Source organism: Heloderma suspectum, chromosome 2, assembly GCF_057233095.1.
Source record: "Heloderma suspectum isolate Gila_16-S chromosome 2, 16-S_ref, whole genome shotgun sequence".
In the NCBI taxonomy this organism is placed as follows: Eukaryota; Metazoa; Chordata; class Lepidosauria; order Squamata; family Helodermatidae; genus Heloderma; species Heloderma suspectum.
The window spans coordinates 280,279,272-280,305,340 of NC_139459.1; the positions used below are offsets into that span (position 1 = coordinate 280,279,272).

At 45.2% G+C, this 26,069-nt stretch overlaps 1 protein-coding gene across 1 annotated transcript in view; it reads left to right on the plus strand.

Annotated features, from left to right (window-relative positions):
* SEMA3F (semaphorin 3F) overlaps positions 1-26,069 on the plus strand; it is a 159,064-nt gene that overhangs the window by 92,394 nt on the left and 40,601 nt on the right. Inside the window, exons 3-4 of the mRNA XM_084839594.1 lie at positions 20,532-20,692; positions 24,714-24,776. Coding sequence (XP_084695720.1) covers positions 20,532-20,692; positions 24,714-24,776 — 224 coding nt within the window. The remainder of the gene's footprint in view (positions 1-20,531; positions 20,693-24,713; positions 24,777-26,069) is intronic.

Here is a 26,069-nt window from a genome sequence, read left to right on the forward strand (position 1 = left end):
TAATCCAGGTTATTCATTGACACAAATGGATTGAGGCAGGCCCAGTGGCAGGGGGCAGGGGGAAGCATGCAAGGAACGCAGGGGCCCCTGTCTCCCTGTGAGGTGGCAGCAGCTGGGGAGGATGCAAAAAAGGCAGAACCTAAACAAGGTTTAATACTGCTTTGGCCTCACTCACCCTTTCCCTATTAACCCCCCTGCCTGCTGTATGGGGGGCCCTCCAAACTGCTGCCCAGCTTCAATGCTATGACAGGCAAATTGCGGAAGAAACAGATGTTGCAGCTGCTGCCAGATACTTCATCCAGATGTTTGTTTGTGTTGAGTGCAGACACAAATACAGACTCACCCCTGCACTGACATATGAACGTCCATGCTGTTTGAGGGTTGCACAGGCATTTTCTGTCACATGAAATCACAAAAATGGGATAAAGCTGTGCACTGAAGCTCACAGATTTGCATTGGTGCTCATGTTTTGCTTAGTGACAATCACATATATTTCTTTGCATAGACTCATATATGGGAATCCACCCAAGCATGTGAGCACATGCATACATACATGCATACAGATGAATCCATTTTGATGTGAGAGTCTTTCAAAAAGATTTAAAAGTGTTTTTTTCCCCTTAGGTAGTTCTGAGAGAGAGTCTATTTCTGTTCAGTGCTATAGAAAACAAAGATGTGCACTCCAGTACTGGAGTGGGGGAGCACACAACATTCACAGACCTAAAGGGGGGGAAAGTACTAGAGCTATGAAATAGCAAGGCAGTTGGGGGGTTAGGGGTTGGGGGGGAGTTACTTTTTCGATAAGGGATTAAATTATGTGCTCCCTCATTGCAGTGCCACAGTATGACAGAGGAGCACTGAGCCCCTAATGAAAGTGGAGTTTTAAATCTAAATGTAAAAGGAATTCACAAAATGGAATGGGAAAGGGTGGGCCTACTGTGTTGCTATTCCCCCGTGATGTCACAGCACTACCCAGTAGGCAGTCCTCACACTCACAAAGCCACATTCCATGCTGAAATCACAATTGCAAACAGTGCCTGTGTAAGACGCTTTGCTGCCTGGGGCAAAGGAAAAGACCCCCCCCCATACAGAAGCCAACTGGGCTGGCAGTTGAATCTTGATGGGACAGCATCCTCCACCACACCTGAGGGCAGCAAGCTAGCCGTGTAGTACAGAGAACCCTGTTCTCCAATGCCTTGCTGCTGCTCATGCACTGCTCTGCCTGGTTTCTGCTTGCTGGCTGTTCAAACAAATGCTGCAATGCAGCAGCAGTGGTGCTAGCATGCGTTGTGTGAAGCTGAGCAACCCATGCGCGCACACAGCGCCTGTGGGAGTGCATGGCCAGGGCTGCCAGCCTCTTTGCTTTTTTGCTCAGTCAGGGACCTTCCCCAGTGGTGCTGTCTGTGATGTGCTGGAGAAGGCTGACCAGGTCAGCCAGCCAGCCAGCCAGCACAGGCCACAACAAGCAAGCATCACCCGTGCCAGCTCAGGAGGACGGGAATTGCTGGGTGGCTTGTGGAGAACAGATGGTTGGGGTCTGTCTCTGCTATCCCCCGTCATCCGCTCCCTGAAGGGGCTCCCACAGTCTCATGGCAGGGCTGAGGCAGAATACTGTATGAGTGGTGAGGAAATGGGATATTCCCCGCCACCTAAGTGCTGCCTAAAGGAAAGAGGTTTGGATCCCATGCAACAAATAAAAACTGTGACTTTATTAGGCTAAAAATGATTGACTGGGAAAGACTCATTTTTGGAAAGGCTTCTGATCTTGCGTCAGGATTCATGTGCACACACACACGCACACACTCCTTTGTTGCTTGTACTGGCCCTAATACAGATACGATAGGGATCTTATTCACACACATACGCACTGGTGTCATCCCAGCAAAGTCCACTGACGTGTTTTAACTACCAGCCCTGAAAGAGCTGCACCAGCGTAACGCATATTGAAATGAATGAAACTTGCACAGGTGGAGCAAGGACTGGTTCTTTTGTTTTGTACGAGTGCTTCCGTATACTGACTTTCACAGACATCCCTGCACAGTCCCATTCCTTCTCATGGGTTGGTTGTGCACAAACATCAAACTCTCCATTAAGATACAGTATTTTCTTTGTCCACAGGGCCAGCCCTGCCCATTAGAAAGGGTGAGGCAAACACCTCAGGCGGCAGGTGCTGTGGGCAGGAGCAGCTGCCCCTCAGCCATTCCTCTGTGTTGGGGGAGAGACCTGTGTGTGCCCTCTAAACTAGCTGGCTGCCCTCATGTGTGGTGCAGGACACTGTCCCCTCTCTTAATACTAAAGTAAAATTCAGCTTCCACTCCAGTTCATTTCTGTATGATGGTGGTGGCATTGGGGGGGGGACTTTTCCTTTGCCTCAGGCAGCAAAACATCTTGGGCCCACCCTATTTTGACCATATTTGTACTTACTTGCTTTAGCAGTAAATTCTCCTGAACTGAGATAAAGCTGTATCTTTCAGAACAGTGTATTGTATCCTATCAATGTGTGTGTTGTCGTCATAGGGGTCATAAGCAGGCAAATCTACCCAGGTTTGATTGGAAAATGCACTGATTGGAGGTTGGGCAGGACATTCCCATGTGGTCTAGAAAGGCTAATCTAGGTTTTCCATCTCTAGTTTCCCCCTCCCTAGACTGTTTTGTCTCCCTATGGGAGAAAAGATCTGTAGGTTGAAAAGAAGAAAACAGGGGCAGCGATGGGGGACTGCATGCACCTAATGCATGTGAAACTTGAGCCTCGCAATCTCAGCGAAGCCCTCCTCCACTTAAACTGGGTTGCTGCCTTGTGAAAGCCTCCATGAATGCGAAACACATTCTTGCCAAATGTGATGTGGTTGAGGCATCTTGGCCATCCCAGCAGTCCTAGTATTGGCTCAGACAAGGCCATCCTTGATCACTCTGTCCTCCTGCCCCTTTTCAGAGTGGCTGAAGGACCACATGAGCACTTAGAGAAAGGAGGAGCTTCTGACACTCTGCAGGGCTCCATCACACAGGCGGAGAATTCCACATCGATGCCGGTTCTTTCCCCATCCAATATCATTGCAGGACTGGGTTGTTCTCTTTAGATGGCTGATATTTTTTGTCTCTTTCCTTCTCACGGGGGTGGTGATGCTGCTCCGAGGCATCGTCTCCTTTCCGCAAAGAAGCATTACACGTGCTTGGGGTGTAGCGACAGCGCCTCCCTGGCTCCTGCCCCTTTCCCTCCCCCTGCATGTTACTGGTGGATGGGGACTGACATGCAGACAGTCCCCCCACAATCTCCCCGCCCCCCCCTTCAGAGTTTTTCACAATCTCTGCCAATGCACAGCAGGTCGTAAGACCGGCATGCTGCTCTGCCACCTTGCTGCTCTGCTGACCTGCTGCCTTGTTCAGAATGCTGCAGGCTGAAAATGGCAAGGGCCCAAAGTGGTGCAGGCACGGAAGGCAACATGCCCCACAACCCTTCATCACCGTGTTCGCCATCATGATCGCACCCCCAACAACCCAAAACAACCACCCACAGCTGCCAACACACAGCAGTTCATTCGTGGTAGGGGAGAAATACACAGGGATGTCACGGCGCTCCATTTGCGCATATTTGGAAAAATACCACATTTTTTTCCGTTTGAGAAGAACACGGGATAGGTGGGTGGAAATGGTGGATAATGATTGGACAATGACGACGTCATGCAATGGACCCACACAATTCAGTGAGCGGCCAGTCATGGATGTGCAATAAAGTGGAGGTTTAGCGATGCCCGTAGTATGGGCTAGAATGACTGGTCAGCTTCTCTTCTCGGCACCCTACCACAATGCTGTTTGGAAAACTTTTTCTTGCTCCAGATAATGCCTTTTTAAAAGATGTCATTTGCATGGTCCTCTTGCAGCACCAGTATCCCCTTGTGGGAGAAGGTGTGTGATGGGTATTGCAAATATGTCCCCTGTCAGCACTCCTGCATGGTCTGCTGCCTGCAAAACAGGAACTGAAAGAAACTGCTGCAAGAACAGCCAGTTATCTCTCTGCCCTATGCCAGCCCTTACAGCATCCTCAGCCAGGAAGGGCTGGAACTGGAGAAGGAAAGAATTCTGCACAGCAAAAGTGTCTCTCTCAGGGCATATCTGGCGTTTCCCCCCACCCTTCCTTGTAGAAGTACTTGGATGACCTTGAAAGGCTTATTATTTCAGCAATAACTGGCATAGCTGAGATTGCAGCAACTCAGAAGAGAAATCAAAACAAGGCACATTCCACTGGGGCTGCTTTTTTCAGAGTACGCAAATGGATTTAGACTTTCAAGGAAGAGTGGGCCCCAGCCCAGTCAGGGATTTTGGAAGCAAAGTTTGCATGGCTGGCAATGGTAAGTGGTCAGAATCAACCAGTGTATTCCCTCCACCAGATTGGATAAGAATAGGCTGCAGCTGGAGTAACACCATGTCAGCTGTCTGAGCCCTGTTTTTCTCAGAAGAAAAGTATTAGGTAGCTTTAGCTATTACAGGCATATAAAACTGAGAGCCAACTGTTAACCTAGTTTTACATCTGGAACCAGAAGAAAAAGGAAACAAAAGAAAAGACATCATAACTCCAAAATTATGTATCACATTTGTATTCTTCCTTATTTTATTTATTAGAACATTTATACACTACATTTATCCTATAGGGATGTGTGCAATGTGTGATTAATGCAATAAAATAGAATAACAAAGTAGCACAGATTAAAATGCCCAGGTAAATAAAAATGGCAAAGTTGGTGCCAGGCAACCCCCCTACCCCGACCCTATCATCCCCAACAGGGATGACATTTCACCATGGGGACAACACCACTGCTGTGACAGCCTCTCTCCTTTGTAGCTCCATTAGGGGGGGCATGGAGAAAGTCCTCTGCAGAAGATCTTCGTGCCTTACCTCTAAGGAGTTCAGGGCAGCTGCGTATAGCTGGGGTTAACCCACTTCCTCCTTGCAACAACCATACAATCTCAGTGACGGTGATTTGCTCAGGGCCACCTAGTGAGCTTCATGGCTGAACAGAGATTTTTAACCCTGGCCCAAGTCCAACACTCTACGCCCCTCACCTCACTAGCTGTTCTGACGTCTTTCTGGCAACTTCCCCTAATCATGTTGCATTTATGGTTGCAGGAAGGAAGGAGGGATATCGTGTATCAGTGCAATGGGTAGGTGAAAGAGGGGGAAGACAGTGCTAGGTGGGCAGGAACATGAGTGGATGAAGAGCATAGCTAGAGAGAGGAAGGCCTGTTGTATTTCTGGTGACACTGAGTGTGATAATGAAACCCTGGCTTGTACCCAAGGCATCTGTAGCACTCCTGGCTGCCATCTGTGTGCCTCATTTAGTGCCTGAATATTCATGACCCTCATTAAACTCTTTCAAGCACTTCTGCAGCATAGGAGCTAAAAATAACTTGGGGAAGGGGGAGCGCCCCCCCCCATATATTATAAAGCATCCAGAACCTGGTTAAGATGAGGAGCCTCTATCTGTTGCAAGCAGCCCTCCCTTAGGTGCCTTGGCTCCCAAATGTTTCTACAGAAAGATAACCATGTTCAAAAAGATGCCTTGCAAAGTATTGCCGCTCCCCCACCCCACAATATCAAGATAGTGGTACAGTCCTTCCCATTCTGGCTCCATGTGCTTTCGCTCCTTCCCCCAACCCCGTCTCTTCTTACTTTGCTAGCTGAGCTTTCAAACATCCAGAGAGGCTGTATCGAGGGCACTTCTCTCTTGAGAGGCTGTGATTACCGACTGCTATTGCTTGTCACAGATAAACTGGTACAAGGGGAACCACATGGTCTCCAGGGACTTCCTGCTGGGCATGTGAGACGCACAAGCATTCCAGACTTGAAATACAAATTTGCACTAAGTTTAAATTGGGCAAAACTTCTGAACTTGCATTTGTGTGGTTGAATTTCAAGATTTTCTTTTTGAATTACTTTTGGAATTTAATTAAATACTTCTAAAACAACCTAAATCTTACTGCCAATGAAGTTTAAGGCCATAATGTTAAGTAGCAACATGCCAAATTCAGTTCTTTTGTATCTTGTTTCCCCCCCCCACACACACACAAATCTCCTAACTGAAATGCACCCATGATTGATAATGGGGGTGGGGGGCAGGGGGGATCAAGTTAGCAGAATATACATTTGTGGTTTTTTTAATTAATTGATTATGCCCCAATCAAATTTGAGGTGGGAGAAGAAGTGCAAGTGACAGTGTGGGAGATAGATTTGCATGAAGGCAAGAGCTGGCAGGCAACAGGAGTCGATTGATGGCATCGGCTAGCTGCCATCTCAAGCAGTGGAGCAGCTAATGCCACACAGCTTATGGGGATTCCTGAGGAATGACATCTGCATTGCTCATCTTTTCAAGAAGACAAATGCAATACCAGAAGCACAGACCATGCAGTCTCAGGGCCGCTGAGCAGAAGGAGAAACGTTGCCTTCTGTGATCGCTTCTTCGCACGCACTTTCCAGTATAATCACACTAGTGCCCAAGACAAGAAAGACTGCTGATGTGAACTAATTTGAGGTCAGCGAACCTTTATGGGCCAAGTGGGCCAGCCCTACCATGATGCAAGGTGGGGCAGCTGCCTCAGGTGGTGCATTTTGGATACCATTAAAGGGAAGGAAATTGCCACATTCCTTATTACATTCCTGGAAGGGGGAGGAACCACTTAGAATGTATTTGGCCTGACCTGATGTTTCTCAGAATGTAAAAGAAGGGCACTTTGTTCCTCCGATATCTCAGCTGTTCAATGGGTACATCACACTTCAAAAGCTCCGTAATTAACACTCTGTCAAAAGCTGGTGTGTGGCAGTACAGCACTTGGTTTGCTCTGCAGTGGTCTCCCTGGTGGTTCTGAAAGCAGAGTTGGATGGAAGGAAGCCGTCTAACTCTGTGACTTTGGTAGTAGACTGTAAGGTCCCTTGGTTCTCTCCATTGGCAACCACACACTCAAGGCACCAGGCTTCAGGCTCACTACTTTATTAGTTAGCTACCAGGTTCCTTACAAATGCAAATCCTCCAAGACTGTCAGACTGCAAAGGAAAACAGCTACTCCACATAATTACGAATATCAATAGAGGAGCCAAGTGGGAATCAGATGTTGCCTGCAGTTTGAACAAGAACTTGCGGGCCAGAATAACTACGTGGGGAATGCCCCTCCCTTCCAGTTGTGCCCCCCTACGTAAGCTATCGCACATAGCCAACTGGGTGGAACGTCTGAGCTCCGCCTCTAACTTTTCCCACTTCTAGCATCCCTGTGCTGGACTCTAGCATCCTTCAGGCCACACCCCACACTCTCCTCCTCCTCCAAGACCCTGGTTCTCACAGGGGAGGAAAGGGGAGGGCCTTCAGGTCGAGCCATCTGCAAGCCAAGTTCCTGAGAAGAACGCCTATCCATATCTGAGCTCACTAGGGAGGAAACGTCCCCCAGTTCTGGATGTTCCCAATCTGAATCTGAGCTGCTAACTATCTCCACATGCTCAGAATCATTCCTGACATAGACCTTTTGAGAGTGGCAAAGCAGTTGTGTTTTAAGAGAGTCATACCTTTTCCTGATGAGAACGGTTGGTGTAATGTATTTATCCTTTAATTTTGAGAATGTATATGTCACCCTTCAATATAAATACTTTGAGGATGGTTTACAAATCAAAAACATTGTCTGTCTGTCTGTCTATCTATCTATCTATCTATCTATCTATCTATCTATCTATCATCACCGGAAAGGTTCAGATTATAGGAGGACCCAACAACCTTAGGAATATGTCACTTGTACAATGAAGGCTCAGAAAAATGGAGGGACTGCATCCCTGTGATGTGCCTGTGTGCCCATAAACACACACGACCCAGCATTAGCATTAGCATCAGCATCTAGCTCTGTGTCTTTTGTTGTAAGAGCTCAGATTTTCAGAACTTGGCACTAATGTGTAAAAAAAAAACCCTCTCAATTCATTACAATAACTGAATGTGGCATGCTCCTTGCACACCAACTGAGCGTGCCTTTTTCAGCATAAATAGTGCGGTTCCCCAGCTGCTGTTAGGATCCCGGAGGGTTCCCAGCCTGTTGCCAGAGCCACTTGGTCACCTCCTCCTATATCAAACATCTTGTTCAATTATGTGAGGCACACACAGCTGGCTCACAGTGCCAGAGAGGCACGAGAGCCTTGCAGGGGTTATGTATGGCAAGTGTTCTTTTGGATTCTTCTAAGAGCTCTTGGCCTGAACCTCATGCTAGTAGTCTTTATTAAATGGCCTGGTGCCAAGGACAACAGCAGGCAAGGATCCAAGCAGGGGACAGGTAGTAAGGAGGAGAGAGAGGTGTGAGCAGCTTGGGTGCATTCCAGGGAGATCACATATTTAGGGTCTTCAGAGTCCAGCTCTGTAAAGAGCCAAGACGAGTAGACTATTTCCTATACAGCTTTTCTAAAAGAGGTAAATCTCTGCCTAACTTATGCTGTTTGGTGCTGTTCTATAAACCACACACCCATGAATAAGTTAAATAAGTCTTTATATGCATGATCAGATACAACTGGGGGGTACTTTTTATGTACCCTGGTGGGACACCAAGTTATACTTGCTGCCCCTCATGCTTGAATGAGTGAATTTCCATTTGCTCTCTCTTGGGCAACAGCATTCCTATCTACCCAACCACTCCAAATCGCAAACAAATTCCTCGTAAGTCTTTTACCAGCAGTGCCTCTAGTCCCAGGGAAAACACAGCAGTGCCTATCATGAACCCAGAGCTCCTCATGATGCATTCACTGCCTATAGACAGAACCCCACAAAGCTGAATGATCACATCAGTGTCCCACTTCTTTATTTTAAGAGTATCAGAGACAGACATCATTGTAATGCTGGAAAGGTGAGTCACGTGCATTGGAGACACATGAATTCCAGAGATGGTCCTGGGAGCTTTGCTTGACACTGCTGTTATAATCAAATCTGACCCTTCTGTTACAAGGAGGCATGCGTTTGGGTATTGCCCAGCTGTTTCCCTACATGTGTTTTTAAAATGCAAGTAGGGAAATGTAACATTGGGAACCTCTCAGATGTAGGGACAATCAGAGAATTCCTCAGATACATCTGACAAAGCTTAGTTTATTTTGGTGCTTAGTCTTGCTGTGCCTATCTAAATTTCTAGCAGCATCCTGACCATGGAGGATAGAGGCAAGGGAGAGAGAGAAAGAGCGTAGTGTGGAAGTGTGTCTCCAGCTAGTGGCTGGTTACAGCAAAAATTGAAATTCTGTGCTGTGTTGATAGTTTCTCTCTTCTGGCAGTGCTGTCTGCTAATCAATGTCCAGCAGAGGAGGGATGCCTTGGCGGAACAAGGGTTAGAGCAGATGGGATAATTGGTACTCTTTGCAGTGTTTCTTCTGCTTTAAAAAAAGGTTTGCAATTCAGTTGAGCAGCGGAAACTATATCGTACAACTCAGGAGGTGCTGATGACTGATCCTACACCAGGAAGAGCAAACTGGTTAAGCCAACAAATGCTGAGGTTTATCTGGTGAATGAACCAGTTCACAGAATTCAAGGCCATTTGGGGGACAATGGAGTGCTGAAAGCCACGGGGCTAATCCGGTTTTTTGTTCACCTTTTCCATAGCCAGCCTCTGGTCCATGACCGAATCTTCAGTCCCTCTCATGGCAACTAAGCTTCTTTTCACAGCCTCTTATGAGGGATTCTCTCAAAGGCTTTTTGAAAGTGCAAATAAAATGGTGCCCCCTAATTCTCCGTTAGCTGCTGCAGCTTTGTGGAGGCATTAATAATGAATGAGGCCAACTTTAGCCCCATGTTTCCAAACACAAGCATCCTGCCCTGATTTACCTCCCCGCAAAAGCAAAGGGAATTGTTTGTTTCAACAGATGAGAGGCCTTATGTATGCATGAGGTAGCAATGAAGGGGGCCCATAGCCAAGACATGTTATACTCTTGTCTATAGATCTGTTAAATATGTATTTTATTTAGTTCTCTTGAATTTCCTATTCTTACCCGGTCCCCACAGCATGTGTTAGCTGGTAGAGACACATTCTATAATGTGTGCAAAGGCAGCCAGCCCATACTTTAACTAATCTGCCCTTGCATATAATACCAGCCTAGCAGAATTAACCTTCTTCCTGGGTTAACCTGTTTTAACAAATTAATCACTATGAGCTTCTCCACACTTTTGTCTTTTTTTTTTTTGCCTTTTGTCCCACAATTTTACCGAAGCCTCGGCTTCTGGAATCTTTCCGGGATAAAAATAAGCCCTTTACACGCGCTTCCCTTCCCCTCTCCCTGCCCTTTCCCCCCTTTATCCATGAGTTATATACATTTCATTTCTACAGCCAATAGATGGTACTGTAGTTTAGCTTCTCTTATTGCGGGATTTCCTCTTTATATGTAGAAATGGAAAAGGGATCTATTTGTTACTAGTTTATTTCCATTTCAAATTAATCCACTGAAATGCTTGGAAAACACCAGGGGGGCACTGGTGGTTGACAATATTATGTAACTGACCCGCAAACTTCCGTGAATGGCCAGTCATGAGTGTGCAATAAATCACTCATGTAAAGACCTCCTATGATCGTGTATGGATGATGCTGGAATGATGCCTGATTCTCAGCATCTTGTAACATCAGTGGAGAGCCTTTAAGATGGAATTACATCTGTGTCAGTACTTTGGCTCTTTTCCTAGGATGTCTCACCTGGGTAAATGAGGTTTCCAAAGGGGTAGGTGAACAGGGAAGAGTGTGGGTAGCTCCTTACACTGGAAAAAAATCCAGCTCGGCAGCCAAAAATCAAGTACAAGTTTTTTTTTGTAGCAGAAAATAGCACAAAACGGGTAAGACAATCTGATGCCTTCCTGACTTTTTGGACTACAACACTCATCAGCCCTAGCCAGCATGGCCAATGGACAGGGATTGTGGGAGCTGAGCCCAAAACATCTGGAGGGCACCAGGCTGCCTACCCCTACCATACGGTGTGAAGCAGAGACACATGTTTGCAAACATGCAAGGACACACACCACAGAGCTGCAGCCTATCATGAATTAATAATACCTGTCTTGTAAGTGAAGCAATAATATATGTAGACATATTGCCATTAAGTACTGCTCATTTGATATTGGGTAAGCAATGGTTAATGGCTGCTATGTGCTTTTTCCTACATGGAAATGGTCTCGGGGTAAGAAAAATGTCACCCAGAAGCTGCTTAGCTTCCCCAGAGGCTGCTTTTCTGTTACAACCAGGACCAGGCCTTTTCTTAGGCCACTTTGCAGCTTCCCTTCCCTTTGTAGCAAGCACCGAAAGTTCTTTCTTTTGGTTAGTTCTACAGATCAGCTTAGAGCCACATACCCCTGTCTGGTTCGTTTGAGGCCAGAGGCAGGGAGAAAACAAGGCTTCCTTCTGTCAGGAGCCTGAGAGTGGTGGAACTACCTGCGCGCGCGCGCGCGCGCGCACACACACACACACACACCTATATGTATAACAAAAGACAGGTGGATGTTGTTTACCTCAGTCATTTGGAGAGGGCAGTGGAAAAGCATGAGGCAGGAATTACCTCCTCAGAAATCATCTCATTCCAAAGCTGTTTTTCTTTCGGCAAAGCAACTGTTGGGCTTTTGTTACATGGATGTGAGTATAATATGTAGTTTTGACCTCCATCACACCCTTTGACACCCAAACCAGACCCCTCAGGAACAAGCCTGCTCCTCCCCACATATGTGGACATTTCTGTCACTGTCTGTAGTCAGCGTGCCCAATTAGGTTATAAGTACTTTGTCGTATTTTATATCTTATTATACCAATTTGTAATGGGTTCTGGTCTGCCTTCTTAGCCTAGAGTTCCTGGCTTTTAAAATGAAATTCTGTTACCTAGGGGGGAATCTTCATGACAATGGAATGAGAAGCGTGTTGGAGTATTATCCAGATTTTAATGGAATCGGCTTTAAAATCCAGTTTACATGGGTTACACAGCACTTGAACATACTTCTGGGTTGGGTGGGGGGAGTAGAACTGAATGTCATCAAACTAGCAGGGATTGTTCAACCAATGAGAGAGGCTTGTTTCCTGGCCCATATCCAGGCTCCCCCCCCCCCGCTACTACATTATTATGAATGGAGAGCAACTAATTTTTTCCCATATGTGCAGATTTCCCTGAAGAAGCAAAAATCCTCAATTATCCTGTGCAGCATCTGAAGGCTCCTCCTGAGAGCATCCCAGGCTCCCAATTTCTCCCCATTCCAGCAAACTGTCGTGGAGTTATTGCTGTCTCCCACTTCCCAATGTGCGCACTTTTGCCTTGAGAAGCCAAAATCCCCAGTTCTCGAGTGCAGCATCTGAAGGCTATCCCTGACAGCATCCCACCCCCACTCCTAATTTCACCCCATTCCAGCAACCTTTTGCAGAGTTCTAGCTTCCATACACCACTCCCTCTACTTCTCTGGGTATTTCCTCCCTGTTCGCAAATCCAGGCTCCACCCAAGACCTTACCAGATCAGTACTGCGATAAAGTGGAGATCCAACTTTATATAGCATCAGAGAAGCAATTTTACATAACATCAAAGAAGCGACATTACACAGCATTGGAGAAGTGATTTAATGCAAACTGAGGCTAATTGCTCCCACTGGGGAAAAGGAAGTGCAGGGCAATTCTGAAGGCTTGAAAGAGTGCCCCTGGGCTTTGATGTGTGGGAAAGGCAGGCAAGTTTTTGTAGTTACCTAGGATACCAAGGGCACAGCCACAGCCCAAAGACACCCCCATCTTACCAAATTTAAAGCGGAGGGATGGGCACACAGCAGCTGAACTGCAGGGGAGCTGAATTAAAGAAAAACAGTGGACTAAAACTACTCTGCAAAAATGCAGCTTCCTCACAGGTAAACTCCAGGGTGGTTGCAGAATGACCATGATGTCATGTGTCCCTAATGACTTTAAGCCACAGCAGCATCGGAGAAAGCCTCCCATGTAGATGGGCCCTTGGGCAGGGCCTAGGAGTGGAGTTCTTGCGAGTCTGGGGTGGAGCTCAGTCATTTTGACTTGACAGTCCAGGGCTGCAGGCCAGTGGTTTTTTGGTTGGTCTGGTACAGAGCCAAGATCATGGTGGCTATTCACCTAAAGTATGTAACTAAAAAGAAAATGGTTCAGTTGGCCTTGCCCGTTTGCTTTTCTGTCAACTGGTCCCAAAGCAAAAAAGAAGACCCACAAAAACATTCTAGATGGGTTGGTTCCTCCCCACACACCCACACACCCTGCTTTTTTTTAAAGCACTCTGCAGTTAAAAGTCAACTACCTTATGGAATAATTTCTAGAGAAGGAGACATGTTAGTCTTTTCTTGTCATATAAAGATATGACAAATCAAAAACAAGAAAGAGTCTTGTAACACCTTAAAGACTTAACTCTTTTATTATGGCATACGTTTTCATGGACTTCTGTATGAGCCCATTTCAGACCAGCAGTGGAATCCCTGCTCCCTCTCATCATGCTATGGAAAGTGTTTGCATAGGAAGGAGTTTTATATCCTGGCTGTTTTGTGATACGTTACGTCAATATGATAACTTTTCTGAATGGTTTTTGATGGTTTATATTGAATTGATATATTTTAATTTGCACATTGTGAACAACCTTGAGTTTAGCTAAAGAAAAATGGTATGTAATTGTTTAAAAGAAAAGCAAACAAACAAACAATATTCACTGACTTGCCCTCCTATACTGCTGACCCTCTCCACATCCCAAATGGCTGCACGGCAGGCCATGTTCTCTTGGTGTCTTCTCTTTCTTACTCCAGCCAACTGCCAACTGAAAGGTCTTCAAGCTCTTTTATGAATCCCAAAGGCTTTCCAGTCACAGATGCATCTACTCTGGAGACTCCCTTGCTCTTAATAGTTCCTTTTCTGGACTTGACTTCCAAATGTTTTGAGGCACCAGACCAAGGTAAAGTAGGACAGGGGAAGGTAGACTTCAGGCTTGCAGGTTCTACTTTGTTATTTACTAGAACCCTGAGATTCACCAATCAGAACCAGGTGCAAAATCCATACACTTAGGCTGCAATCCTGTATGCCCTTACCTGGGAGTAAGTCCCATCAAACTAAATGAGACTTACATTTGAATAGACCCAAACATCTACTCAGCCAAGGAATTTGTTCTGAGTACCAGAAATGAACTAAGCTCAAAGTCATTCAGCATAAAAATCCATGCATGATCCCCCTCCCTCCCCACACACAAAGTTTTCTTCACTTTTCAGAAATCTAATAGGGAATGTTTTGTTGCTGCTATTGTTAAATATTTCAGAATCAGAAATCCTTGTCAGTCTACTGCAAATCACCCAGAGGTCTTCTAGTAGGTCTTGACTTAGGGTGGCCAGATGGAAAAGAGGACAGGGTCTCCCGCACCTTTAGTAGTTGTGTAGATTAGGGAATTGTCACGCAAGCTACACCTGCTGAAATACCCTCTGCTACACAACTGTTAAAAGTTCAGGAGCCCTGTCCTCTTTTGCATCAGGCCACCCTAGGAATCTTGAGCTACATTCTGCCCACCCCTGAGGTGCAGCTTGTTTAATTTCTTTCAAAGAACAACTTTTGCTGTGGTTGTTGTTGCCTTTGTTCAGGATGGACTGAAGGCTGACCATACTAGAAAATGCAGGTCTGGATTTAGGAACAGTTAGTTGGGGCATTGGGAACTGAGGTACTGGAGAGCTCAAATACCCCTGGGATTTAAAGAGGCCAGGACTGAGGCACATCCTCAAAGCTGTGTACGTAGAATATAATGATCACATGTCCCCACATTTCTGGCTGTGGTTGGTGTAGGCATTGTAGAGTGAAAGGCATGAAAGGCGTAAGAAATCCCCATCAGCAGCCAGTGGACATGGAGAAGCAAAGAACAGACATTCTAAGCTGTCTGCAGATTCCAAAATCCTTCTCTCTGCTGTGCAGTTTTCAGCTCAAAGTGGTCGCCAGGAAAGGTTCTGAGCTGATTCTGTGGTGAATTGTCTGCCAAGGTGGATCTTGAAAATGCCTTTCAGCTGGGGATGCACCACTTGTGACTGTTAATACATGCTAGATAGTACAAGAGAACAATTTCCAACTCAAATTTACATTCTATCCAACATAGGTTTTTACATTCAAATTATGGAAACAGGAAATTCAAAAGGGAAGAAAAATTCTTCAGAGGGTGCCAAAGTAAATGCTTTGAGATCAATGTTTCAGAAAATGGACAACAGACCAACTTTGTCTCTAACAACTCACTTGCTAGATGACCAGAAATTCTGTGCAGGCAAGTAGGCCCGGTGTCAAGGGTCAGCATGATTGGGCAGCTGCCAAGTGCCCATGGGCTCAGAAGGGCCCATCCTTAACCACTTGGGTGGCAGCACTTCTGAATGGGAGCCAAGTTGGCACTCAGCTCTGCACTTAGAGCATTTCTACATGAAGCTTTTATTGCATGCTCATGATTGGTCACTCATGGAAGTTTGCAGGTCCTTTACACGATGTCCTTAACTTCCAGGGCGTCTTCCACGCTTTCTGACCTTTATCTCACTTTTTAAAAGATTAGAGATAAGCTGATAAGGAACGTTAATCCAATATATCAGCTGCCTGTAATTGTGCAGTTCCACTATAACCACATCACCATCTAGTGGCTGTAAAATGAAACATATAGAACTTGCCAAGAAAGGAATTCCCCAGTTCAAAGCACACGTTTGCCCGTGTGAAGGAGCCACGCTTAATCCTGCAAAGAATCCAGAAGCCAAAGCCCTGGTAAAGATGCGGCATTTTAGCCTCATGTGGTGAAGCTCACAGATTACCTCAAATGCAATGCCCAATCCAGGCACTGCAATTTGGGATACTCTAAGATGATGGCTGGCCAGCACTGAGCTGAGTCTAGCACTAACTCAGCTCCCATTCAGAAACTCTGCTGCTCTGGGAGCAGCATGGCTGAGGATGAGCCCTTCTGAGCCTGTGGCCCTCAGCAGCCACTGACAAGTTTCCCCAGCAGGCTGCAGCGTTTCTGAATGGGAACTCAGTTGGTGCTCCATGCTGGTCACCCACCATCTTAGATTACCCAAATGGAATGCCCAGCATTAGGGGTGGCAGCAGCCATGGGGGTGGAGCCCCCAGCAGCAGCCCCATCACCATCAGGTTGTGAGCACTATGCCTGTGGGCCCCCTGAATTCTGGCACTGGCTCTTTGCAGTCCCGCTTGGTTTCCATGCTACCCAGAAAGGAAGGAAAGGCTCTTCTGCCATGACCAGCATAGAAATGCAGTGGGCTAGCAGGTGGGAGAGATGGAGTGATCTGTCCCTCCTCAACCAGCCCACTTCATAGTAGTCAGAGGTTTGCTTGCTTTTTACTAGCCTAAGAGGCTTGTAGCCTATGTTTCCATGCTAGTCATAGAGATGGTGGTTTCCCTTCTCTGTGGACATCACGGAAACGAAAGCTAGTATAAAACATTTTGGAGGCCAATAACTTTTGTGGGATTGTCTACAAGGCTGCAACAGACACAGGTCCTTGAGTAGCTATTTTTACAGCATATCTTTTGGATATTTGTTTTCTGGTTATGACAGACATTAGGGTATGTGGCTGGGTGATTGTGGTCAAGTTGAACAATAGTGAAATAAATAAATAAATAAATAAAAGAATCAATGGTTGTTGTTTTTAAATCAAAAAGATAAGCCAGGTAGTTCTCACAAATGTGCCATACAATATACATTTTCCAAAAAGTGCTAAGAGAAAAAGGAGAAAAAAGAAAACGAGGCACTCACTTTTGTATATACTTGATCTTTAGCTGAATATCTGACTCAGAACTGGAGTATATCCATTGCTATGTTTTTATTAAAGTAAACATTCCAAAACTTCCAGCTTAAGGTGTTTATTTTTATTTTGTTTGCCTGATCCTTGCCTTGTCTAAATCTATCTAGGTGTGTTAATTTCACCATATATAGCATGTTCCAAGCTCTTTCAAGCCAATCCTCTATACCTGGACCTTTATTGTATTTCTATTTGTTTGCAATCTTGATCCAAGTTACAGTAATCAAGAACTCCTTATTAAGAATGGACCTATTCCTAATTGTTTCATGGAACCATGTCCTCCATATAACCCAAAATAAAACTTATTGGAGATATCGATAATGTATAAGAAGAAATCATTGTAGTAACTAGATAGTGCATCTCATTATTGCCCAAATCTGTTTTGTTTTTTTGTTTTTTAACAAAGCACAGTGAGCATGTGCATGAAATCTCACAACAGTGAAACCTAGACAGCACACTTTTAAGACTCTTTGGAATTTCCCCCAGCAGTCCTACACTCCCTTCTTTATCCTCCCATCTCTTTACTCTTGCAGTCTCTTATCAGTCTCACACCTTCCTGCTTGCCCACTCTGTTTTATGGCATTGACTGATCTCCTCTGATGCCACAGTGGACCTTTGTAGACTGAGGAGACATTGCCCTATTGGCAGTCATTACGGTAGCTGCTCTGATGTCAGAGAGGCTGGGCAGCTTCAGCCCAAGCAGCTGAGCCCTTTGGGGTTTAGCAGGAATTTAAATTTCCATGAGCAACTGTTGTTAAACTAAACCACATAATAATTGCCAGGAAACGATGGGTTTTTCAAGATGGGTTTTTCAATAAACTTTGTTGCTGTCGATGAGCTAAGCAGATTTCAGAGCCTTTTGACAAAAACAGGCAGGAGACTCTTACTGCTTATGTACATGAGGATAGCAGTACTAATAACTAAACCAGAGGCTTTTTTATTACTTTAAAAAATCCCTTTATCCTTTTTAGTCATTTCAGATTTTCTGTGCTGGTGAGTAAGGAAGGCAACAGCTTAATAATCAAGGAAGTAAATGCCTTCTATAATCCCCTAACAGGAAAAGAAAATAAAGTTGTGAATGAGTGGCAGCTCAAACCCTTGTTCTACTTGATTTGGAAAGCAAGATAATTCCCTTAAGTATACAACCCTTTTCTGTGATATTAACCCTGGTAAGAAGTGATTCCATGTAGCCTGCCCTACCTCATGACCCCTTGTGAGTTAAGCAGCACTCCTGCACAAGCAAAAGATCCAGTGGGTAAATGTGCTGGACCTAGGCCTGGGTTCAAAGCCCAGAAATGTCATCCGTTCACTGGTGGCCTTAGCAAACTGCTTCCTCTCAGCTTAAATGTTTTTTTAAAAAAGTAATTGTAATGACCTATTGCACAGTGGTGTTGTGTGAATGTGTTAGCTAAAAATTATAAATCACTTTGCACAGGCCCAGCGTCAAGGGTAGGGGCCAGCACTGACGTTGCAAATGGAGCTCACCCCCTTATCTGGGCTGGGAGGAAGGCAACTTTCCACAATTTATTTTCAGGAAGGGATCCTTTTGGATGGGATTAATGGGATTATTCTCTCCCTGTGTTGATCAGCACCCATGGATTAGAACTCTGTGTAGTTATACTATATAATCGTCAGTTGTTGTTGTTAACGATTGGTCTGCTTGCATCTGAACTTTGGCTTTGATTAAGAGAGCAGGCCCTTTCTCCCCAAGCTGCCAAGGAGAGCAAAATGCCAGCTGGAAGTGACGGTGTGAGATCAGTGTTTTGCATAGGTCAGATGCCTGGTGGCTGATTCTTGGACACTACAGATGTAAGATCTGTGGACAGTAAAAAGTGTCCCTATGAGATGTAACTCTGATAATATGCGGTGAATCATGCATGTGGACAGACTGAGAGACTGCTCCCATTGTTTTCAAATCCCTGGTCAGTCTCCTGGTCAATAGGAGAACTTGCTGTCCAGTGGAGTAAAGTGGAAGTTTCTGTTCTTTAGGTTGAATGGGACAGGTGAATGCTTTTGTTGTATTTCAGCACTTCTACCTGTGGATGTGTAAGGCTGCAGCAGGGCTCAGGATCCAGGCCACTGTGTTCTAGAACTTGGAGAATAGGGGCTGACTGCCAGTCCAAGCTGGCCAGAGACAAGGCTGTGGTCGAGAACAGACAGGGCTGGGGCCAAGATCTAGAACAGACAAACAAGTATCAGAGGGGCTAGAGGCAGATGTGTGCTTAAGGTCAGGAAGAAGTTAAGGGCCAAGGCAGCAATCAAGGATCTGGAGAGCCAGAATCAGGTACATAGTAAAAGGCAGGCAGAGGTCATTATCCAAGGCACCAGTCAGGAAAGGAGAGCAGAAGCTAGGGAAAGTCCTCACGCTAGAGATGTTGCAGACTAAGGAGACCAGGGCTTTGTAGGGCTTGGTGGACCAGGATTGGCCCTTGGGGCTAGTTGACATTGCTCAAGCAGGTGGGTTCTACAGTCTTCCTATGGTGCCTTTAGACCACAGAGTTCAGTCTGCCAGGCTTGCAGTGAGACCAGAAGTGAAAGAGAACCAGAGCCGACTGCTAGAAGCCCCAGTGCAAGACTGCTGCCGACACCACCTCCAGCACTTTATATGGGAGCCTACTTGCTATGAAATGAAATTCCCTTTCCACGTTGATAAGCTCAGTTTACGCATGTTTGGCCTTCACTGGCTAGAACAAAATGTCCAATATGAAGCTATGTTGTTTTCATGGTGCCTAGGAATGGGTAAAAACTTGTGTATCCTTCACACTAGGCATTTCTACATGAGGCTTTTATCCCACACCTTTACTGAGGCTTCTGGATTCTTTGCAGGATTAAGATCAGCTCCTTTACATGTGTTTTTTTCAGGGGTTTTTCTTTCCCTGCCTTTCTATATGTTTATGTATTTATTTACAACATTTATATACCCCTCTACAACCACTAGGTGGTGCAATGGTATAATGGAATTGTGCAATTACACAACACTCTCATTCTGCCTTTTCTAAAGAATACCAAACTTTCCTTGTTAGGAAAAAAATGCGATAATAGTTGCAAAGAAAGAGGACCTGGAGGATGACGACATTGTGTAAAGGACCCACAAACTACTGTGAGTGAGCAATCACAAGCCCGCAATAAAAGCCTCACATAGAAAGGCTTTCTCTCTATTTCTTTCTATGCCATAGTTGTTCCCATACCTCATACCTGACTGACTGGGGGTGTTTCTATATGGAGGGCTCCTAGTGCTACCAGTCAAAAGACATTGTGCATTTAGTCCATGTTTTCCTCCTAAACAGATTTTTTTTGGTAAGAAAAAAAGATGTACTAAGTGGTGGGAAAACACAGGAGGGTTACAAATGGAAAGTGACGACATCTGGACCCCTGGTACAATTCTGTATTTGAGGCCGGGTGATTGTAAGATAAAAGTTTCATCTGGAAGCATCCTGAGAGTGCTTACAGAGAGCAATGCAAAGTTAAGTGCACCTGAGCTCTCTGGTTTTCAGTGGGATTAGGTATATCTAAATGCATAAGATTGGTCTAATGAGCCAAGCCGTGTTTAGGAAAAGGATTGTCGCTGAGCATGTAATTCATTGACATGGGCTGCAGGCATGTATTTTATGGCATTTAAGAGTTAAGTGTACTCCAAAGTTTTGGGAGCATGATTGTTGCTCCCAAATAGCACAGGCTACTTAAAGGAATTAATCTCAGGAGAGAGCCACTGAAGGAGCTAACCAGCTAACACACCCCTTTCCTTGTGTTTATTTCTTCAGAGCTCAAGGCAACGGGCACTGCCCATTTCTTCAATTTCCTTCTCAACTCAACAGACTATCGCATCCTACTGAAGGATGAAGATCACGACCGCATGTATGTGGGGAGCAAAGACTACATCCTCTCGCTGGACCTCCACGATATCAATCGGGAACCTCTGATTGTAAGGACATTTCTTGTTTTGTACCAGAAGCAGGCAGAGAGACCTGGGAGGCATTTGGAAAACATTTTAGCTCAGTAGGGAACAAAATGCCCCAGCAATTCTTTGTGCTCGGTTTGGAGTAGGCAGATACCGAAGGAAAAAAAGAAGTTGGGTTAAAAGTAGGGTTAAAACGGGTAATGTTTGGCCTTCAAACAGTTAGTACATCCATTGTTCTTGCAATTACCATATGGAAAGTGGTTGCATATCCTATTGCTTCATGCCTGGAGCATAACTAGGGAAGAGTGAGACAGTCACCATCCCCTGCCCACATTAACCTATGGCCTTTTAGAAAATTTTATTTTAAAAATTTCTTTAGAGTAGGAGTATGAAACCTCAGGCCCCGGGGCGAAAACTACCCCCCTGGGGATCCTGCCCACCACTGGAATCCTGCCGCCAAGAGTTTCTCTATAATGGAGTTCGTCCTTGGGCTGAAAGAGGTTCTGCACCCCTGCTTTAGAGGCAGAGCTTCTTCCCTATATCACTCAAACACCAGAGCACTTTAGTGAAAATAAAATAAAACTGGCACACAAACTCCAGCAAGTCTCCCCTTCTTGCAAATATTTAATGTTTGTCTATTTATGTGTTCATTGACTTTAAGTACGTGCATGCCCCCTTCTCTAGCCCTGGAGTGCACATCTCCCATGCTGTTATTCAATTTTAAACAGCATCACCTGCCGCCACCACCACCAACGGTATACCTCTCTTTGCATATGGACCTTATACATACATATATATAATGCTGTTGCCATTCATAGCTAGCCCAAGTGAAGAGTTAAGGTGAAAATGCAAGGTCAAGTTATGTGTTTTGTCAGGGTTGATTGGGGTGATTGGTCAAAGTGCGCCCCCAGCTACACTTTCATCTTTGCGGAATGGTTGTCCAAGGCCTAACCAAAGGCAGAAGCATGATATGCAGTCCACATGTAATTAATGGGAGGGAGCAGCCTTGCTGCGGGGGGATAGTGTTGCTGCAGGAAGGGGTGGGCAACCTCGTATCCTCCAAACGTGTTGGACTGCAACTCCCATGATCCCTTATCACTGGTCATGCTGTCCTGGGCTGATGGGAGTTGCAGTCCAAAACATCTGGAGGGCATCAGGTTGCCTACCCCTGCTGTGGATGATAATCTTTACTGTCTTTTTAAAACTCAGGAGAGATCTAAAGTCCCATGCTGGAGAGGGGGTACTGCATACACCCTTCCAATAACTTTTTTTTCAAGCAAAACAATACATAAAATGACGAGGCATTGCCAGCATGGGGTGTGTGTGTGTGTGTTTGCTCATTTTGCACATTTTGAAAAAGGGCTACCTGAACATTCCTGAGAGGGAAGTTTAATTTTAAAAAACAAATACATTTTTTTAAAGAGTGTCAAAGGGTGGGGTAAGTCACCCACTGTCATCATAGTTGTTACAAGGACAAGATCCACTAGGTGTCTGTGACACTTGTACAACCGTGTTCCACACAGCATCCACTAATTGATGCCTTTTTGTCACAGGCAATTGTTGTTGTTGTTCAGTTGTTCAGTCATGTCCGACTCTTCGTGACCCCATGGACCATAGCATGCCAGGCCTTCCTGTCCTGCGCTCTCTCCCGGAGTGTGCTCAATTCCATATTCATTGCATTGGTGATGCTATCTAGCCATCTCATCCTCTGCCGTCCCCTTCTCCTTTTGCCTTCAATCTTTCCCAGCATCATGGTCTTTTCCAGGGAGTTTTCTCTTCACATTAGGTGGCCAAAATATTTGAGCTTCAGCTTCAGTATCTCTCTTTCCAATGAGCAGTCAGGGTTGATTTCCTTTAGGATTGACTGATTTGACCTCCTTGCAGTCCAGGGGACTCGTAAGAGTCTTCTCCAGCACCACAGTTCGAAAGCATCAATTCTTCGGCGCTCAGCCTTCCTTATAGTCCAGCTCTCACAGCCATACGTTACTACTCGGAAAACCATAGCTTTGATTATACGAACTTTTGTCAGTGTGGTGATGTCTCTGCTTCTTACTATGCTGTCTAGGTTTGCCATAGCTTTCCTCCCCAGGAGCAAGTGTCTTTTAATTTCATGGCTACAGTCATTGTCTGCGGTGATCTTGGAGCCCAAGAAAATACAATCTGTCACTGCTTCCATTTCTTCCCCTTCTATATGCCAGGAAATGATGGGGCCAGATGCCATGATCTTAGTTTTTTTAATGTTAAGTTTCAAACCAGCTTTTGCACTCTCCACTTTCACCCTCAACAAGAGGTTCTTTAGATCCTCTTCGCTTTCTGCCATTAGGGTGGTGTCGTCTGCATATCGGAGGTTGTTGATAATTCTCCCAGCAATCTTAATTCCAACCTGTGATTCATCCAACCCGGCATTTCTCATGATGTACTCTGCATATAAGTTAAATAAGCAGGGCGACAATATATAGCCTTGTCGTACTCCTTTCCCAATTTTGAACCAATCGGTTGTTCCATGTCCGGTTCTTACTGTTGGTTCTTGACCCTCGTACAGGATTCTCAGGAGACAGGTAAGGTGGTGTGGTATTCTCATCTCTTTAAGGATTTGCCACAGTTTGTTGTGATCCACACAATCAAAGGTTTTAGTGTAGTCAATGAAGCAGAAATAGACGTTTTTCTGGAATTCTCTTGCTTTCTCCATGATCCAGCGAATGTTGGCAATTTGATCTCTAGTTCCTCTGCCTCTTCGAAACCCAGCTTGTACTTCTGGTAGTTCTCGGTTCACATGCTGCTGAAGCCTAGCTTGTAAGATTTTGAGCATCACCTTGCTGGCATGTGAAATGAGCGCAATTGTACAGTAGATTGAGCACTCTTTGGCATTGCCCTTCTTTGGAATTGGAATGTAAACTGACCTTTTCCAGTCTTGTGGCCATTGTTGAGTGTTCCAAATGTGTTGGCACATTGAGTGCAGCACTTTAACAGCATCATCTTTTAGGATCTTAAATAGCTCAGCTGGAATACTGTCATCTCTGCTAGCTTTGTTGTTAGTAATGCTTCCTAAGGCCCACTTGACTTCACTCTCTAGGATGTCCGGCTCAAGTTCAGTGACCGCACTGTCATGGCTATCAGGGACATTAAGATCTTCCCTGTATAGTTCTTCTGTGTATTCTTTCCACCTGTTCTTAATCTCATCTGCTTCTGTTAGCTCCCTGCCTTCTTTGTCCTTTATTTTGCCCGTCTTTGCACAAAACGTTCCCTTGAGATCTCCGATTTTCTTGAGGAGAGCTCTAGTCTTTCCCATTCTATTGTTTTCCTCAATTTCTTTGCATTGTTAATTTAAGAAGGCCTTCTTTCTTGTCTCTCCTTGCTATTCTCTGGAACTCTGCATTCAGTTGGGTATATCTTCCCCTTTCTCCCTTGCTTTTCGCTTCCCTTCTTTCGTGAGCTACTTGTAAAGCCTCATCAGACAGCCACGTTGCTTTCTTGCATTTCTTTTTCTTTGGGATAGATTTAGTTGCTGCCTCCTGAACAGTGTTACGGACCTCCATCCATAGTTCCTCAGGCACTCTGTCTATCAGGTCTAATCCCTTAAATCTATTCCTCACCCTCCAGTGTATATTCATAAGTGATATCACTTAGGTCATACCTGAATGCGTTAGTGGTTTTCCCTACGTTCTTCAATTTAAGCCGAAATATTGCAATAAGAAGCTCATGATCTGAGCCACAGTCAGCTCCAGGTCTTGTTTTTACTGACTGTATAGAGCTTCTCCATCTTTGGCTGCAAAGTACATAATCAATCTGATTTCGATATTGACCACAGCAAAAGTGCTACATTTAGGAAAAACACCTGGAACTAACAAGTAACTGCCCTCCAAATTGACCATGTCAAAAGATCCCTAATGATCAGTACTTTAAATTAAGCCTGCCTTCCAGGAGATTGGCTGGTTTGGGATTGAGATTAGGAATGGATACATAGAACCCTCATTATATATTGGTCTTAGCATAGTTCTGTGGAAAGTTATAACTACAGGACTGAATACGTTGTTTTGTTTGGCAGATCCACTGGCCTGCATCCCAGCAAAGGATAGATGAGTGTGTCCTTTCAGGGAAGAACAGTAATGTAAGTACTTCTGGTGTAGTCCTCAGATGTATAGAAGATGAGGGGGAGAGTGGAGTGGGGGCTACTACCATGTGGATGAGGATTAAACCTATGCTTTACCTGTCCAATATCTTTAAGACGGAAAGTCACCATATCTGCTGAGCAGTGGCACCTAGTACTGTTCACAGCTCCATACCACCATCACATAGTCAGCAAGGTGAGCAAATGCTGACTACCCTATCACCCTTCCCTGCCACCTCCAATCTTCTGTTTGTTCTCACCTTTTCAGGTAATCCTGAAAGGGTTCTTTCAGTCATAATGATACTGGCTTTTTGGGCTGCATTCATGCACATGGGCTAAAGCAGTTCTGTAAGCTGCTGTGTGTACTAATAATGAGCTTTCCTGGACCACAATCCTAATGCATTAATGGTCTGTACAAAGGTCTTTCAGCCTTTGAGCACAAACATTAGTGTCTGTGTAGGCATATCAAAAACCCTAAAGCACTCCACAGGTTTTAGTATGCAACTGAGCAGCTGTGCTCTGCTTGCAAGTGGGAAAGATGGGACAGCGAAGCTGGAAATGCATAGAAAGATTGTCAAGAAAGCTTTGTGGTGCAAGTGGACTTAATCCCCTCACCCCTTGGCAGTCGGTGATGGTGTAATCCTTTTGTCATGGGGCATTGCCTAGGACAGGAATTGGATGCAGCTGTACTTCCCAACCTCTGTTACCAGAGGACAGAATCATGGGCTAAAGATAGCAACTACTAATTTGTTGCTAGAGGGTCATGGGACATTGGTGTAGGTCTCAGTATGGTGAAGATGCCTTGTCAGCAGTAGGTTGGTTAGAGGAACTGGGAAATTTTATCCAACCCCAGCTAAGCCCATCAGCACTGGTGCATACTGCCTTTTTTCTCATCTCAGAAGGAGGAAGCCAGAGGTCAAAGGTTACCAAGCTGTTTCCTATGAGGCAGAGCCAGCCTTTTGGCTCACTGACCTTGAACTCTGTCCTCTCAGAATTTCTCAGCTGCTACTGTTTGGGACTCAGAGCAGCAGAGCTGGCTTGGTGAGAGGAAACCGTGTTTGCTTGCATAGTTCCCATCCTACAGAACTCTGTTAGATTTGGCTCCTGCCTAGTTTTGTATGATCCCCCTAACTGGGGGCATGAGGCAAAGAGGAAATATGATCTGTGAGGAGGAAACTGGACTCAGCGCCCAGACACACTGCACCACTGTGCTCCACGCCCGGTCTTGTATCCAATTAGTTAAGGAGCTTAGGCCTTGACAGTAGTTTGCATCCACTCTGGGAATTGCTCTAT